At 44.6% G+C, this 15947-nt stretch overlaps 1 protein-coding gene and 1 long non-coding RNA gene across 2 annotated transcripts; one reads left to right on the forward strand and one right to left on the reverse strand.

Annotated features, from left to right (window-relative positions):
- Positions 1 to 471: 471 nt before the first annotated feature.
- On the forward strand, positions 472 to 12896 carry tex2 (testis expressed 2; the record flags this gene model as incomplete). The annotated part of the gene is made up of 11 exons (XM_079233290.1): positions 472 to 2202; positions 3673 to 3873; positions 5327 to 5690; positions 6402 to 6694; positions 7558 to 7701; positions 7872 to 7971; positions 10018 to 10138; positions 10726 to 10842; positions 11131 to 11340; positions 11901 to 12021; positions 12747 to 12896. 11 exons carry the CDS (start codon positions 472 to 474, stop codon positions 12894 to 12896), a joined length of 3552 nt encoding a protein of 1183 aa, XP_079089416.1.
- A 2026-nt stretch (positions 12897 to 14922) lies between these two features.
- On the reverse strand, positions 14923 to 15901 carry LOC306749924. Its single transcript, XR_013771187.1, has 4 exons — positions 15718 to 15901; positions 15524 to 15630; positions 15219 to 15262; positions 14923 to 15050 (listed from the first exon to the last, which is right to left on the reverse strand). It is a non-coding gene; the product is annotated as an uncharacterized lncRNA (long non-coding RNA).
- Positions 15902 to 15947: the final 46 nt, after the last annotated feature.

Genomic DNA, 15947 nt, shown 5'->3' on the forward strand with positions numbered 1-15947 from the left:
TGGAGGGGGGAGTTAAATACAGCTGAAATGCTGAAGACCCATCTCCTCCAGGCTCATGTGTTCTGAAGCCCATTAATCATGTTTCCATAGCGGGGGTTAGTGAGTAAGTAGGCTGCTGGTAAAACAGAGAGGCCAGGCCCGAGAGCAACTCTGTCTGTCAGCTAAAGCCTTGCATAATGAGGGCTAATGGATCATGGAGCATGGACATATACCTGTCCGGTCGACTCACATTAGGAACACTAGAAAGCTGCACGGCTGTTTTCTTCTGTCTGTATTTGTATGTGTGTGTTTGTGTGTGTGCATGGAGAGTGTGTAGTGGGAATCTCTGAAGTTATTTAATCATATTGCTGATTCGCACTGCAATTTTTCAACTTGCACCGATGTTTCATACCGATGTTTGTGTGCTTATTAACAGTGCACTGCTTCTGTCTCTGTGTCTATCGCAGGCTGTGAGCCTTGTGCAGGGTGGTGATGAGCACTCAGGGCAGCAGCAGCAGAGGAGGTGGCCAGCATGCTGACACTCCTCCCCTTCGTCACGCCCCTGGACCAAAGCTGCAGGTGCAGCGCTCCCTCTCGCGTGACACCATCACCATCCACTTCTCTGCTCTGGGGAAGGAGGAAGACGACGAGGAAGAGGAGCTCTACGGCGTACCTCTTGGATCTGCCGGGGCTGAATCTGAGCATGACGGCGCAGGGGGACTTCAAGGTCTGGAAGCTTCAGGGGCTGAGGAGCAGTCGGTCGCCACGGGCTTGGAGGCAAATGAGGAGCTGCTGTTTGAATCTGCTGGTGGTGAGACCTCCTCTGGAGCTGCTGTGCTCCCTGTTTCATCCACCATTTTGTCTGTGCAGCCCTCAGACGCACACGTACCCTCTCCAGCCATGACTATTATCCCCAGCGCCACGCAGCCCCAACTGAGCTGCACCCCTCCTGCCAGCTCCTCCTGGCCCTCTGAACGACCCTCAGCCAATCCTCCATCCTCCTCCCCTTGCAAGTCCACAGCGATGTCCTCCTCCAAGCCTTTCCTCAGCCTGGTTAGGTCATTGTCCAACGACGTTGAGTCTCGAGAAGCCACTCCTGCTGCCACAACTGTTGCGCCATCGCACGCACGGCACCGTCACTTAATGAAATCTTTTGTTAAGTCTCTTTCCACGGACACTTCGAAGGCGGAACATCAGGAAGGGCCTCTTCACCACTATCTCCATCACCCCCCTCATCAACAGCAGCAGGCGCAGACATCCCAGCGGCCTCCACCTCGCAACATGCAGCTGTTTAAACAGTTCTCCCAGCCCCGCTTATGCTCCAGCCCCGTCATTGTCACACAAGCAGGCGGAGACTCCAAAACAGCGCCCTCTTCCCCCATCATGTCCCCAGATGGCAGGTCTTTCTTCAAGGTCCAAGAGGTGGAGGCCAGGATAGAGGATACCAAGCGACGGCTGTCAGAGGTGATGTCAGACCCCCTGCAGCTTTTTAGTAAGATCATGGGGGATGAGTCTGGCGTGGGAGCGGTTGCCACTCATCGTGCCAAATCGCTGTCGTCCAGTGCGTCAGAGCTCAGCGGAGGGACAGCGGTAAACGGACACACAGAAGGTAACCACAAATATAGTATCAAGGAGGAGGAATGGGCAGAAGAGGAGAAAACTCCCACGGGGAAGGGCCCTGACTCTGTTTTTTTCTCCTTTCCGTCACTGGCACCAGCCCCAAGCCTCACCCACGCCTCCTCATTCACTTTCCCCAAGTCCCCATCCCTCACTCTGGGCCGCTGCTCTATGTCGGCCCTGGTAGCTCGACAGGAAGACGAGGACTTCTGTGAACTGTACAGTGAAGACTTTGAGTTATGTACCGATACAGAAACACCAGATGGGGACTGTCTCGTGTCCCGGCAGCCCCATACTGGTAGCACTGGGCTGTGTAGTGAACTTGACTCAGAGGAGGAGGAGAAAGAGGAGGAGGAGGAGTTGGAGTCTGTGCCAGTGACTGGCCTCATCCTCCTGACTCAGTTGGTCTACTGGTATATAGTCCTTCCAGTGCCACCATATGTATGTGCGGTGGTGCATGGGATAGTAGCTGGGTTCATGTTGGCCTTGCTGGTCCTCTGGCTGTCCTCTCCTCGACGCTCCCCATCAGTGAAGAGAAGAGGGACGCGAAGGATAAAGCCCTGGAATGTGGCCCAGCTGGATATCAAAGAACCCGGAACCTTCAAGGTGAGACAAAGCACCGCATAGTTTGTACCTGTCGCTCTATGACTTCAAAATGTAAACTCCTCAAAGATCATCGCTTTTGTAGATTCACTGGCTCTCGGACTCCTATCAAGGTTTCGCTCTGCAGCAACATAGTCATTTGCATATTTAAGAAGCATTCTTTGCACATATTTAAAGGAGAGTCACCAATTTGAAGGCAAACTTGCAAAAACACTGTGTTTTCTGACCAAGAGTCAAGATAACCAATAATAAAGTAAGATGTATGCTGCAGTCACACGGAAAGGTAGACTGCACACGTCATATCAATTTATTGGACAAGAGCAAGAAAGTAAAATTGTACACAGAACATAGCGACGTTCGTTCACTATCAAGCAGAAGTTGTTGTTGGTAGGATTGCTGTCCCAGTGAGCTTTTGTTTTGTATCTTTACACTACATTCACTTTTTGCACACATTTCCCCTGTTGTTTCAATTAAATTGGCTTTGCTCACAGAGCCTCCTCTGGGACTGATAAGGAGGGAGGTTGGATGAGAATTTAAGTCTGCACAGCCTCATGGGGACCAGCAGCAACATATTGGGGTTTTATTACATCTTTTCTCCAGTGGTGGTTACAGTTCTGCTTTGAACCAAACATTTGAATGAGAACAGCCACTGCGTTTGCCCTCTGTCCCCAGTTAACCTCACTCAGTGCTGCAGATACTCTGCTCCAAGAGAAATGTTTAGTAGTTGGAGGGAGTTATGTAAGCATGTGCACTTGTGTATGAGTGTGTGCTCGTGGGTACCACGCTGTTGCACACTCGTGCCTTATAGCTGAAGGGCACAGCTGTTCCAAAGAGGAGCTCTTCAGTTGTGCAGAACATGATACACACATTTGAATGATGGACCCCAGAGCACACACGTGCAGGGCAACAGCATCTTCCTCTTCCTCCGAGGATCAACAACAAGACAGTGTTTCAGTGCCCCACTTTATCTTTTGTTGTTTTGTGTGAACTTTGTGGCACCACAGCTCTGAGGGAGGGTTTGTTTTGAAATATACTGCTGTGTGATTTGATTAAGATTCTAGAGAAAATACTGCAAGGAGTGATGTTTATTAACAGTTGGCAGACAAAATCATTGTGTCCCTATTTTGTGAACCTAACAATACGTTGTGATATTAGGTAATCATAGATACATATTGGTTTGTGATTAATCCCAGCCTTAAACATCCAGTATCATTCAGGTTATATTTGTGAGTGGGGAGTTCAAAACAGCCAGCTCAGTTTTCTTTCCCTTCACACTTTCCTGCCTCTCACTTTTTGAATCCTCGAGGCAGGTTAAAGGATGCATTCTTCTGTCATCCCTCAGACAACATATGCACAATAAACATTTGACAAAGAACATTTAAATCTTCTGTGTTTGGCTAGAAGTCTGATGTGCGTATCTGAGTCACTGTCAACTAACACTCGTTCCCCTCTCCCCCACCTTCAATCTCTCAGGGCTGGATGAATGAGATCCACAGTTACGACCCGGAGATGTACCACGCCACCCTGACCCACTCCGTTTACGTCCGTCTAGAGGGTTCCGTCCTGCGTCTGTCTAAGCCCAACCGGAACATTTCCCGCCGTGCCACACACAACGAGCCTAAACCTGATGTCACCTACATCAGCCAGAAGATCTATGACCTGACGGACAGCAAGGTGTGTGCTGGTTGTGAGTGTACGTGGCTAATGAGAAATGCAAAAGAGGATCTGAAATGTGTGTGTGCGTGTGTGTGTGTGTGTGTGTGTGTCTCTGTCTTTGATGATAAGCCTAGCAGATAGTGACATCAAGCACACGTCCCCTCATATTTGGCTTTGCCTGAGTGCGTGTTTGCTAATAGGTCAAGTTCAGTGACAAAGCGACTCAATTTCAGTGTCACACAGTGTGTGTAAACATAGAGTGAATATCACAGGTCACTGACCCTGTACACACAACATTGCGTCTTGTGTGGTAGTGTGCTGACTCGGTGGTTTTGTACTTTTGATATCGTGGAGCAAAGGAGTCATTATGGCTGTCCTCATCATACAGCAACACTTCTCTCCTTCTCCTGCAACTGAATGGCTCCCGAAAGGGTCATTTCTCCATCATTATTGTGGATGTTTAGTCTGTCTTGAATGTTACCTGCATTTACAGAAGCTGGATTTCTTTTAACAGCGTCCCCAAACATGCATTTTTCTTCTCATAGTAAAGGTCTTATTTATTTACCCATTCTGAGATACAATACCTCCCCCATACCATAATACCACATGGCTACACCCTCCGGTTCTGAAAAGTGAAGCCATTGCTGTAAACATTGTAAACATGAGTTTATATTCTCCATCGATAGTTTCAAGTCTTCTTCAATACAGCATGATATTCATTTAGTAAATATTGGTCCCATTTACAGTAAAATAGACGATAGAGTGGGGTATGCTTTAGGGTGGGCTACCTTGTGATTGACGAGATGTATATGGCGTCTCAACGTTACTCCTCCACAGTCCAAACATGATCACTTCCGTTCACTGGTTGCAAAAATCCAAGATGGCGACGGACAAAATGCCAATCTCGAGGCTTCGAAACTGCCAAACAAACCTATCTCCACTTCTTATAGACTGTTTATGGGTTATCCCACCACCCACACCCCCAGATAGCATAACCATGCAGTGCTAACATTTTAGCAATGTTAATATATGTGTGAGAGTTGTGTTAAGCTGGAGCAGGTATTTCTTTTCCTTGAATAAATGTAAAACAAATATTAAAACATACTGTACAACACTGAATGATGGCAAATGCTAATTATTATGCAAGCTACTTTCATCATTAACAAAACAAAGGACATGATCTTACATTGCTGGTCAAAGGCAAATTGAACTTTGGGTTATACAAATATAAATACAGTACATAATAGATGAGTCATTTGTAAAGTTTCACGCCCCAGCTGCTGCCACTCACACCCTGGGGCAAGTCTGTCACATAATATTTATAGTTTCTACGTGCTCTACTAAGTTTTTTTTTGTTTGTCCTCATTTCAATGTGGGCATTCTACTGGCCCCCAAAACAACAACAACACACCATGACGTCATGGTCTTCATGTCTTTAATTGTATGAACTCAATCTATTTGCCCCTCACAGATCAACCTGGTGCCTCAAAGCCTGGCCAGGAAGAGAGTTTGGAACAAAAAGTACCCCATTTGCATTGAGTTGGCCAAGCAGGAGGACTTCATGTCTAAGACCCAGGGAGAGAAGCCCGAAGCTGGCGAGGAGAAACTAACGGGGCTGTGTGAGAAGCTGGAACGAACAGACAAATGCGAGAAAGTTGAGGTGTCAGGATCAGCAGAGGAACCCAAAAGGCCAACCTCTGGAGTGGGGGATCTGACAATCTACTTGTTTGGGAGGACGGGTCGGGAAAAGGAAGAGTGGTTCCGGAGATTTCTTCTGGCGTCCCGAATGAAGTCAGAGGGCAAAAGTGGAAGTCTGCCCGGCATCTGCAAGAGTGGTGAGTTTGACACTGAGCTATGTACAGTAGCACGCACCAAGCAAACCAAACAGCCATGCACAATATGTGAGTTTATCTGTCTCGAGCACCCTTTCCACGTACTGTATTTGCATCAACACTTCCAACAGTCCGAAGAACCATTCTCTTGAGTAACTGCACAGCCATCAGATCTGTGCATAAGCCCCGGCTTAGGGACTGACAATCCCCTCAACTAGCGAACAGATGAGTGTGAATGGGTCAGCAGGATTACATGCACAGAGAAGCTGCATATTACAGCGTTGGTCTCCACTGTGGGATATAAGCCGGTAAGGATAAGGCCCAATTCAAAGGGAAACACTAGCAGTGTGTAGGTCTAGTGATAAAAGGCAATGCAGGGTGAACAGGATTACTGGAAAGATGATTCAAATATCAAGCCTGTCTTGTGGATAAACATAGCAATTATGTTGAAAATGACTATTTCAGTGCTAAAATGAGTCAGAGAGAAGATCTCTCTGACTCATCTGTGTCATCTGTGAAAAGCACGCTGAGAGTGTTGCAGAAATGAATGAACAAATAGCTGCACACTATCCAAGGGCATGAGCATGCATTATGTATATGGAATATGATGCATTGATTTGTTTCACGAAAAATGTTGGTCATGCATAATTGTATCACATTAACCTCCCCTTATTCATCATATCCTGTACCCCCCCCACCCCCCTCCACTTTTAGCAGTCTTGTCCTCCCACAGCCGCAGTAGCAGCACCCAATCTGCTGGAGGCCTGGAGGCTGACAGCAGGAGCAGCAGCCGGGGAAGCCTGGAGGAGCTGTCTCAGGCTCGCCACAGAGAGAGCTCCTCTGCTCCCTCGTGTGGCTCCGCTGGAGGGATGAAGCAGAAGATGCTGTTGGACTATAGCATCTACATGGCCAAATATATCAACCCCCAGGCCACACAGAGAATCCCAACTGCCACTGACAGCCCTGGTCCACAAAGCCCCGAGAGCAGCCCCAAAACTACAAAAAAGGTAAGAGGTAGATGGACACAAGGCTGGAAAGAAATACACAACAACCAGGCCAAATAGTCTTTTGGGACTCTTGGTCATGTCACTTGATCATAGATCGTTTATAAATATTAGTAATTGTAGATTTTTTAGTGAAATAATAGCAATTAACTGTATTTCCCCTCAAGGTACCCTGTTTATTCTTTGACCACTAGTAGTACTATGGAGCAATGCTTTTTGAGTGGGCCCCGTTTTGTTTGTCTCGTTATCCTGCTGATTTGACAGTTGATGGTGGTAGCATACAAATGTAAACCCCTTGTGTTCACACTTGATCTGTATCTGGATATATTATCTGGATTGTGACATAACATCTTTGGTATCTGGCACGTCTCAGGTCAAGGAAAGCAATGCCATGGACGGGCCTCATTTTGCAAGGAAGAGTATAGCTACAACTATTATTTGAAGCTTTTGCCGGGATTGTTTTATTTATCATTCAACATTCTGGTCCTTTTTTCCCTTAAGAATGGGTTCACTCTGTAATAGATTGCATTGACACTTTGCATTAACATGCTCTTTTTTTCTTATCGGGGACAATTTATATATTTTTTTTATATTTCAGATGTAAACAAGACCTTTGATCCTGTGGCCATGTCATGTAGTGTGGTCTATCTAGTTTTCAGACCTTAATTATCTGAGTTAATATTGTGAATTTGTACCAGGTAGCTCATAAGGGCCCACCAACAGACTAATCCAGCCATGGAAATTCACGAGTATGCATCAACCCCAGGCTTCATATAGACTGTTATTTTACTTGACCAGAACCTTTTAGCTTAACGTTAGCTCAAGAAGATTAAAGCTACAGTACATACCTGTAATGTGCCCTTCAGGTACGCAGGACATCAGAGGAGCCTGTGGAGCCTGAGGCCTGGGTCAACGCTTTTGTGGGAAGGATATTCTGGGACTTCCTGGGAGAGAAATACTGGGCCAATGTAGTCTCCAAAAAGATCCAGATGAAGCTCAGTAAGATCAGGGTGGGTGCTGGTGCTCGTTTGCACAAACATACATCTACTATCAGAAAAAAATGTTGTCCAATGTGATCAGTTCAAGAGACAACTTGTGTCCCTCATGGTTGTATTTCATGTCTGTGTTTTGTCTAAGCTGTGAAGTAAAACATTTTTTTGAACTGTCTTCTGTGTTTCAGCTGCCATATGTTATGAACGAGCTGACTTTGACCGAGCTAGACATGGGCTTCTCCATTCCTAAGATCCTCCAGGCCTCCAAACCCTCTGTGGACCACCAAGGTAGGAAGAGAATGTTTTCCACACAGCTGGGGTCTGCTGCATTTTCTTATTTGCCTGCCATCCATCTTCTTCCTCTTTCTCTGCTGTCCTCCATCCTTCATCATAACCCAGGCTGTTCATCAGTTCTCCCTCTTGCCTTTGCGACAGAATAGTGAGACATGCTTTCATTTTTCTTTTCCCCTCAATTTATCAATTTGCTTCACCTCCCTCTCCCACCGTTCCTCCATCTTCCCTCAGCCTTGCTCCTCTTCTCTCTGGATTAAGACATTTCTCCTTCCCTCCAACCCTCTCTCCTCTGGATTCAAGCCCCTCTGCTTGCCTCGCTCTATTAATCCACAGTAATTAAACTTCACGTCTTCAGTCCCCCTCATCCATTACTGAGACACTGACTCACCCTGCCCGCCTGCCTTGAACCCTAGCAAAAGGATTGGCAAAATCAGAGACAAATCAGAGATGTAAGGCATGTTAGTTCCTACCGAGGTGGCAGGATTGGGGAGAAAATGAGAAAAGAGGATCTTAAGAAGGGGAAAAGAAGGGATGATGTTGTTGGAGTTGAGATTCACTCATCAGTGTTGCGTTAGCAGAGCGCAGAACAAAAGTGGACTTTTTTTCCCGAAAGAATGATATGTATGTAATGCGTAGATATGAAATCATCAGGTTTTGTCCAAAGACGGTTTGGTCTAATTTGATCTTTCGTGTAAAGATAACAATTCTCTTCATCATTCTCTTGTCAGCCACATTTCCACGGCTGAGTCTGCAATGCTCATTAATGTGTTGTGTCTGAACCTAAACACCCACAGAAGTCTACTCACGAGGCATAATCAGTTGATCCCGCCACATAATTAGTCCGTCAGAAGTGCTGCGCTGTAAACCTGCATGAACAGAACAGGATGCATTTGCTTGGATAGTAACATTCCTAATTTCATATCCTGTTGATATTTCTTTTCTCTTGTGATGATGATAAAAGGAGAGTGAGTGAGTGCTTCCTGACTCCTTAACGTTGAGAGGACATGATTTGATTTACAGTGTTTTCACTCTGCTCCCAGAACTACTAAATGATGCACACAAGCTTGTGTAGAACTTGGCATTTCTGATGTAATTAAATATATATGTGTTCAGTAACTAGATATTGATTAATCAGCTCTACTGAGCGACCCAATGGGGTTGGGTTGCTGTACAGCATGAACATCATCATGTTCAAGCACTATTACCATCTACGGTTAGCATGTCAACATTTGCTAGTTCACATTGTAGGAATGTCATTAGTTTTATATATTAGATATTTGGTCGTAAACCAAAGCATTGGACAGATTGACATTCATTTGATAATTGTGCTAGGTGAGAAGTCAGGGGATCACCAAAGTCCACAAAGACTCTGAATGTCTGCACCACACTGCATCCATCCGACAGTCAAGACCTTTCACTCTGATTGTAAGGCAGTCCCTACAATAGATCAGCTGTGTATGGCAATGACTTAGATTCAAGGCCATATATTGTCACTGTCATAGTGTCTTATAGTGTTACAGTCTCTCCCTCTTGTGTGTCTCGTTCCAGACAGAGACAATGTTCAACGTGTTCTGACTTCATGCTGTCATTTAGCTTCTCCTTGACACTGCTGCCACACTCGTACAGATCAATGAGCAGTTATGGGGGAAATAAAGAGGCGGAAGGAGCGAGGCAGAGGATTAATAAACAACACTTATAGGCGTTAGTAGTACTTATTGAGCAAACAGCGTCTAAATCGTCTCTCGAGAAGTGTAATGTGTAAACAGGAAGTAGCCTGATACATTAAGCCAATAAGGAGGCACCACTGCCCCAGCGCTGACCTTTTCAGTGTCTGCTAGAGGACGGGACTTCCTCCTGGCGGCTCTGCGGGGGACCTCACGACAATTAGACACCAGGCAGGAGGCTCATGTTTATTCACAGAAATAGCATTTAGGGTTGGTCACTTATTATGTTATGCTGCTGTGGTATCGTTGGGGATGTAAAGGGATTTTAATATGGAAACATACTATGTCTGTGTGGTTTCCCTCACTATCTGTCCAGGTCTGTGGTTTGATCTGGAGGTCTCCTACACGGGCTCCTTCCTCATGACACTGCAGACCAAGATGAACCTGGCCCGTCTGGGGAAGGAGGGCGAGGGTCTCGGGGAGCACGGGAAGGAGGGGTGAGGCTTTCAATCGCATTTAGCAGTGAAGCTGATTTTAAAATATCTTACAGAGTTGTTGTTTGTGTTTGTTTTTGTCATTGTCTTATAATACATTCTCAGTAACTATAGGCCAACATAGGATGATTGAAGGATTAGTTTTTTTTGCTACCAGTTCTGTGTTGGACGTTAACTGAGTAGATTTGCATTTATTAGTTGTCAAATCTGTTTTTTCATAATTCCCTACCATGTTTCTGTTGGATTTATTTTCCTTCCTTCTCTTGATATATGAATCCTCTCCCTGGACGCATACCACTGTGGATTTGTCCATTGGCTGGTGAGTTTGGGAGTATTTGCCCATAGATCTGGATTATAGTTTCCTTTCTTGAGTGAATCAATTGAGATTAAATTCCTGTGATTTAAATCAGTCGGTAAGCATTTAATAGGAATTAGTTCTAACAGTTAATAGTCCTGTGCAAAGCCAATACAGCCTATGTGTGTATGTGTGTGTGTTAATGTGTGTGTGTGTGTGTGTGTGTGTGTGTGTGTGTGTGTGTGTGTGTGTGTGTGTGTGTGTGTGTGTGTGTGTGTGTGTGTGATAGGCGCAGGCCACGGACATACTGTCTGGCAGACAGCGATGAGGAGTCGTCTAGCGCCGGTTCGTCGGATGAGGAGGACACCCCAGAACTTTTCAGTGACAAAGCCATTCTTCCTGGAGCCGAGGGGTGAGCGAATGTCTCTTTACAACAAGATCAGCACGTATCTGAGTTGAAAATGAGCAGAAACAGATTTGCACTGATGTGTTGAAGCAGACTGTTCTGCCCTTTCAGTCCACCCACCCACTCAGTCCCACACGTTGGAAAGCTGGCTGCTGATTTAACGTAGCACCCGGTCACTCCCCTCCGTCGTGGGCGCTGAGTAGCAAGAGATGCTGTTATGAATAAATAATGAACCTGACTCACTCCTTGCCTCCCCTCCTCCTCCTCCTCCGTTCCCATCCTCTGCTCACGTAGCTACGTGGGAGGCCACAGGCCGAGCAAGATTATGCGCTTTGTGGACAAGATAGCCAAGTCGAAATACTTCCAGAAAGCCACCGAGACGGAGTTCATCAAGAAGAAGATGGAGGAGGTGTCCAACACGCCGCTGCTGCTCACCGTGGAGGTGCAAGAGTTTCGAGGGACACTGGCTGTCAACATCCCGCCTCCCCCCACGGACAGGATATGGTACGTTCAGGTCCAGGGAGGAGTGCATTGAAGACTCAGCGCCCTCTGCTGGGCAAATACAGACATGAATACAATGAAAGAATAGACATGTTGAATCACTATTAAACTAAATATAGTTAATATTTACAATGAGGGCACAGAGGTGTGTATTTTTTTCATAACATCCTTGTGTGCTTTATAAGCTGAATTATAATGACCTCATAATGATGACCTTCATCAGCCGTGGTTTTCAACCTGCGAGTTGGAATCCTTGAAGGAGTACCAAGGTCAATCTGATAGGTCACCTGATGAGTAAAAGAATAAAAGAGCAAATCTATATTTCTGGTACACAAAATGATATATGTACTTTTTTTCTTGTGAATAATGGATACTTTCACCTCTTTAAGCCTCTAAAAATCTTTCTAATGAATGGTCAGAAGTTTACCACTGATCTACAGCATCACCCTGATCTTAATTTGTGTCACACATTTCCTCGATGTATTGAATTTAGTAAAATGCAGACTGCTATTCAGCTTGAGTGATGTAAGTTTTCAACATTAATGTTTCCTCTTGGCTGTCAGGTATGGTTTCCGGAGTCCGCCTCACCTAGAGCTGAAAGCACGGCCTAAACTCGGCGAGAGGGAGGTCACTTTAGTTCATGTGACAGACTGGATTGAGAAGAAACTGGACCAGGAATTCCAGGTAAACGCTGAGAAAAAGATCCAAATGCTTAGTCATGAATATAATTACTTAACATTGTTTATTTAATGAATCAGTGATGTCAAAAACCTCAGCTGCCTGGTGGAGAGGCTGAAAGTTCACTCCAGGGCAAAGACAATGTGCTAAACTTTAGAGGGAGAATTTAGGTAATAAAAGCCATAATTTATGGCTGGCCACCTACATGTACTTCAAATCAGTGTGCCTGTGGCTTTTCCACCTCTCATATGCCTGTATATAAATACACATATCCAAAGTAATGATACGCCTGCCTCTAGATAACTGCCCTGAGGTACACCTGCAAGCTACTGTCCCTGGCAGGTCTACCACACATCTACATTTATCCCTGCCAGACTCCTCTGGCGGTTATTATTATGTCCCATCCCACTAAACCATTCCTCCAGTAAAATACAGTGCTGGAGCGCTCACTGTTGTCATTTGTGAGTGAGTGTATTCATCTGGCTTTCAACAAATACCGAACTCCGACCTCAATGGTTTCCAGACAAAACATTGCGGTGTTGGATCCATGTGGGACGATGTATTCCAGGTCTTTTCTTGGAGGCAGATATACTCTAATGCCAATGTATTAATTTGGTTTATATTTTAGTTACAAAAGTATATTAATTTGTAGTCTTTGCTCCACTCGCTTTGCTTTGGTCTTATTATTTAAATTAAGACTTTGCTTTGTTGCTGTGCTTGTCCTCCCACAGAAAATATTTGTGATGCCAAACATGGATGATATATGGCTACCCATAATGCACTCTGCCATGGACGCACGTTCAAATGCCAACTCGGTTACTGTGACAAATGATGCCTTGAAGGACCCAGAACCCGAGGAGTCTGAGGTCTCTGACATGTGAAGACTGCTGTTCAAAGTGCATAATGGCGGACATTTTATCATCACGGTAATATGACAAGTCCCCACCCCGCTCAGAGACCCACGGGTGCAGCAACTCTTAAATATTTGTACCCATGTTCCAGTCCCAGTGTTGCACCACCGGTGAAGTGCTGGCGAGCTCGTCGTGATCATCTGTGGCAACTAAAAGCAGGAAAACGAATTGTCATCCAATCACACAGCTTTATTTATGTGACATCAAATGTTACGATTCATTCTGACAAAATACAATACAGAGACCGTTTAACGAATGTGTGTGGTGGCGGATCGACAAACAGCCATCGGATTCAACCAGAAGAACCATAATACCTGTGATGTACAGCTGCACCAAACATTTGCAGAGTGTAAATTCCTCAGCGACCTCTATAAGCGAGTGGTTTATCGTCGCTGTAACTCTACGAAAGCTTCGAGGCCACTGAGCGTGTGTGTCTGAGTGAGGAATAATCCTCAAATTTGGAGACGATCTTGCTTACAGCCCCTGCATCTATTGACACACATTTCACAGGGATATCAACTCACTGGTCAACCATCCACACTGCTGCCTGTGCCAGTCGCCCGGCACCTTTATGCAAACAGATCAATGGCACTGTGTCCATCGGAGACACTTGGTCAGTTTGAATCCACTATGGACACCGTCATAACATATGTGTGCTTTTAACCATGTGGTCGGGATTAGAGCTGAATCTGACTTTCGAGGGGCGAGTTAAAACATATCTGCAAACACAGCAGCTGAACGTGGCCTCAGTCTGATGAATGTATAAAGTAGGACTCGTTCATTCACTGACGACGTGCTTCTACTCAACATGCTTCAAGACTTCTTTTCGTGTTATATTCAGAGCTGAAGTAATAACTTTCTGTTTTTATTGCCAAAGCAATCTTTCAGCCTGAAGGCTACTGTATGATGGAAACAGTGAGAACTAAGCAATCGGTTGATTATCTATCCTGTGCTCCTATTGAGGCAACTCCAGTGATGTGCAGCACGAGACTGAAACCCTTTTAAGAATACAGTTACACATGCAACTAGTATGTGTGTAGAGTGGGACACACACCTACTCTTCCTGTTTTATTTGAATAAACATACTGGATATTAGCCATATTATTTAATGTTGTCAGAAGACATCCAGCTAATGAATGCTCTCTCGTTGAATTATTCATTGTTTGCTGTTTCTTTCTGTACGGTACACATTCAAGAGGAATAACGTTAAACTAGAACAGTAACTTTGTAATTGGCCAAGACGCCCAGCTGCTTTAAGGGGCGACTATTTTTTTTACATGTTTTATGTTCAAACGTGTGTGTTGGCAAAGTGTATGAGGCAGAAAGTGCCTTTAAAATAAACATTCCTCCGTAGTGAGCCGCCACATTTCAGTCGAGGATAGAAAGTGTTTGTGCCATTACTGTGTCTGTCAAGACATGCCCTTTGTTTCACAAGTTTCAGTGTTGTTCATTTGCACAGTGATGAAAATATCAAACATTGCTGTTGTGTTCAGTGATGTCACAGAATGTTACGGTTCTGATCGTTGTGGATCAATAAAACCTTTTGCTTGGAAAGAGAAGGCATCTATGGGTGTTCATCAAAATGCTTTACTTTGTTTAGATCTTTATTGGCCAATAAATAGCTACTTCTCAGAAACTTGCATGCCGTTATAAAAACACCATTATTTCATCAGGCTATAATTATAAAAGTCAGTCAACAGGGACTATTAATTCCTCAGCTGCATATTGATACAAAACAAATCTTTCATATAAGCAATTTCCTACATCTATGCATTGTTGCACTCAAAGTTATTGCTCGGAAGGTTCTGTGCCCTGCTTAAAAAGAGAACCGTGGGAAATTTGCCACGAAACCCCAGTTATAACATGACATCATTTGCTCTAGCACTACGCGTCACCTGTGTGAATGGCCAAGGGAAAGGCCATTCAGGTAGAAAGTAGTGCCCAAATTATATTTACAAAAATAACATGAAAAGTGGAATGAAAGAAACTGCAAGAATGTGCTTGTTGAATTTTTATTTATTGAAAACTGTTAAACACATAAGAAACCAAAAACATGTTAATTCTTGAGTCCTGGTGTCGCCTTGTAACTTACAGCAGCTTGTCCATTTCTTGAGCGTCAGAGAGCTGCAGAAGAAAACTACCATTAGTAAGCTTGGTTATTGAAACACCATCCATTAAATAACTTGTGAGTTAGGTCAGCTCAAGTTTGTCTTCAGGAAATCAGAAGTCTAACGCATGAGGATCATCATTCATAACTCTTAAAATCCACTTTGTGATGACTTAGACACTTACCATGTTGCTATTGAAGAGATTCATCCACACCAAACGCCATTGTCCTGTACATAGAACATACCAAGGTGAAAATGATATTTGAAACACAAATACACACGACTGCCGATTGTGGTTCAAGTCAGATAGAGTAGCCTTTGTGGGTTATGTCAGCTCAAGATTGTCTTCAGGAAATCAGAAGTCTAACGCATGAGGATTATCATTCATAACTTTTAAAATCCACTTTGTGAGGACTAAAGACACTGACCACGTTGCTATTGAAGAGATTCATCATTCATGAGCCAAACTGAAATGGTAGAATTACTCACCGTCATAAAGGGCCTCCTTCTGAAAGCACGCAACGTAGCTAGGCCGGCCACGTGTGGCGGTCCAAGCACCTCAGAAGGACCGCATGAATCCACGTTTATCCCCGGCCCTGATGAAAAACACAGGACATTGTAAGTTATATATACACACATATCAAATGTTCACTTAAACTTTGTAAAAAAACTTTTTTTTTTACCACATGTCCACGGCGTTGCGGCCTAGTCACCGCTCCAAAGGCACCATAATGCGATCAAATTGGGAGCAATTACTTCTGCAGATTTACGTCACCTATCATTATAAAGACTCAAAAATATAAAGGTGAATAAGCTTTTCTTAGCCATGCTGCATGCACCTATTTCCAGTCTGCCCGGTCGGACTGGCAAAAGCATGTTCTCAAGGAGTGGATATCCGCAGAAAATGTCGACC

Source organism: Taurulus bubalis (genome assembly GCF_910589615.1).
Source record: "Taurulus bubalis genome assembly, chromosome: 17".
Classification (NCBI taxonomy): domain Eukaryota; kingdom Metazoa; phylum Chordata; class Actinopteri; order Perciformes; family Cottidae; genus Taurulus; species Taurulus bubalis.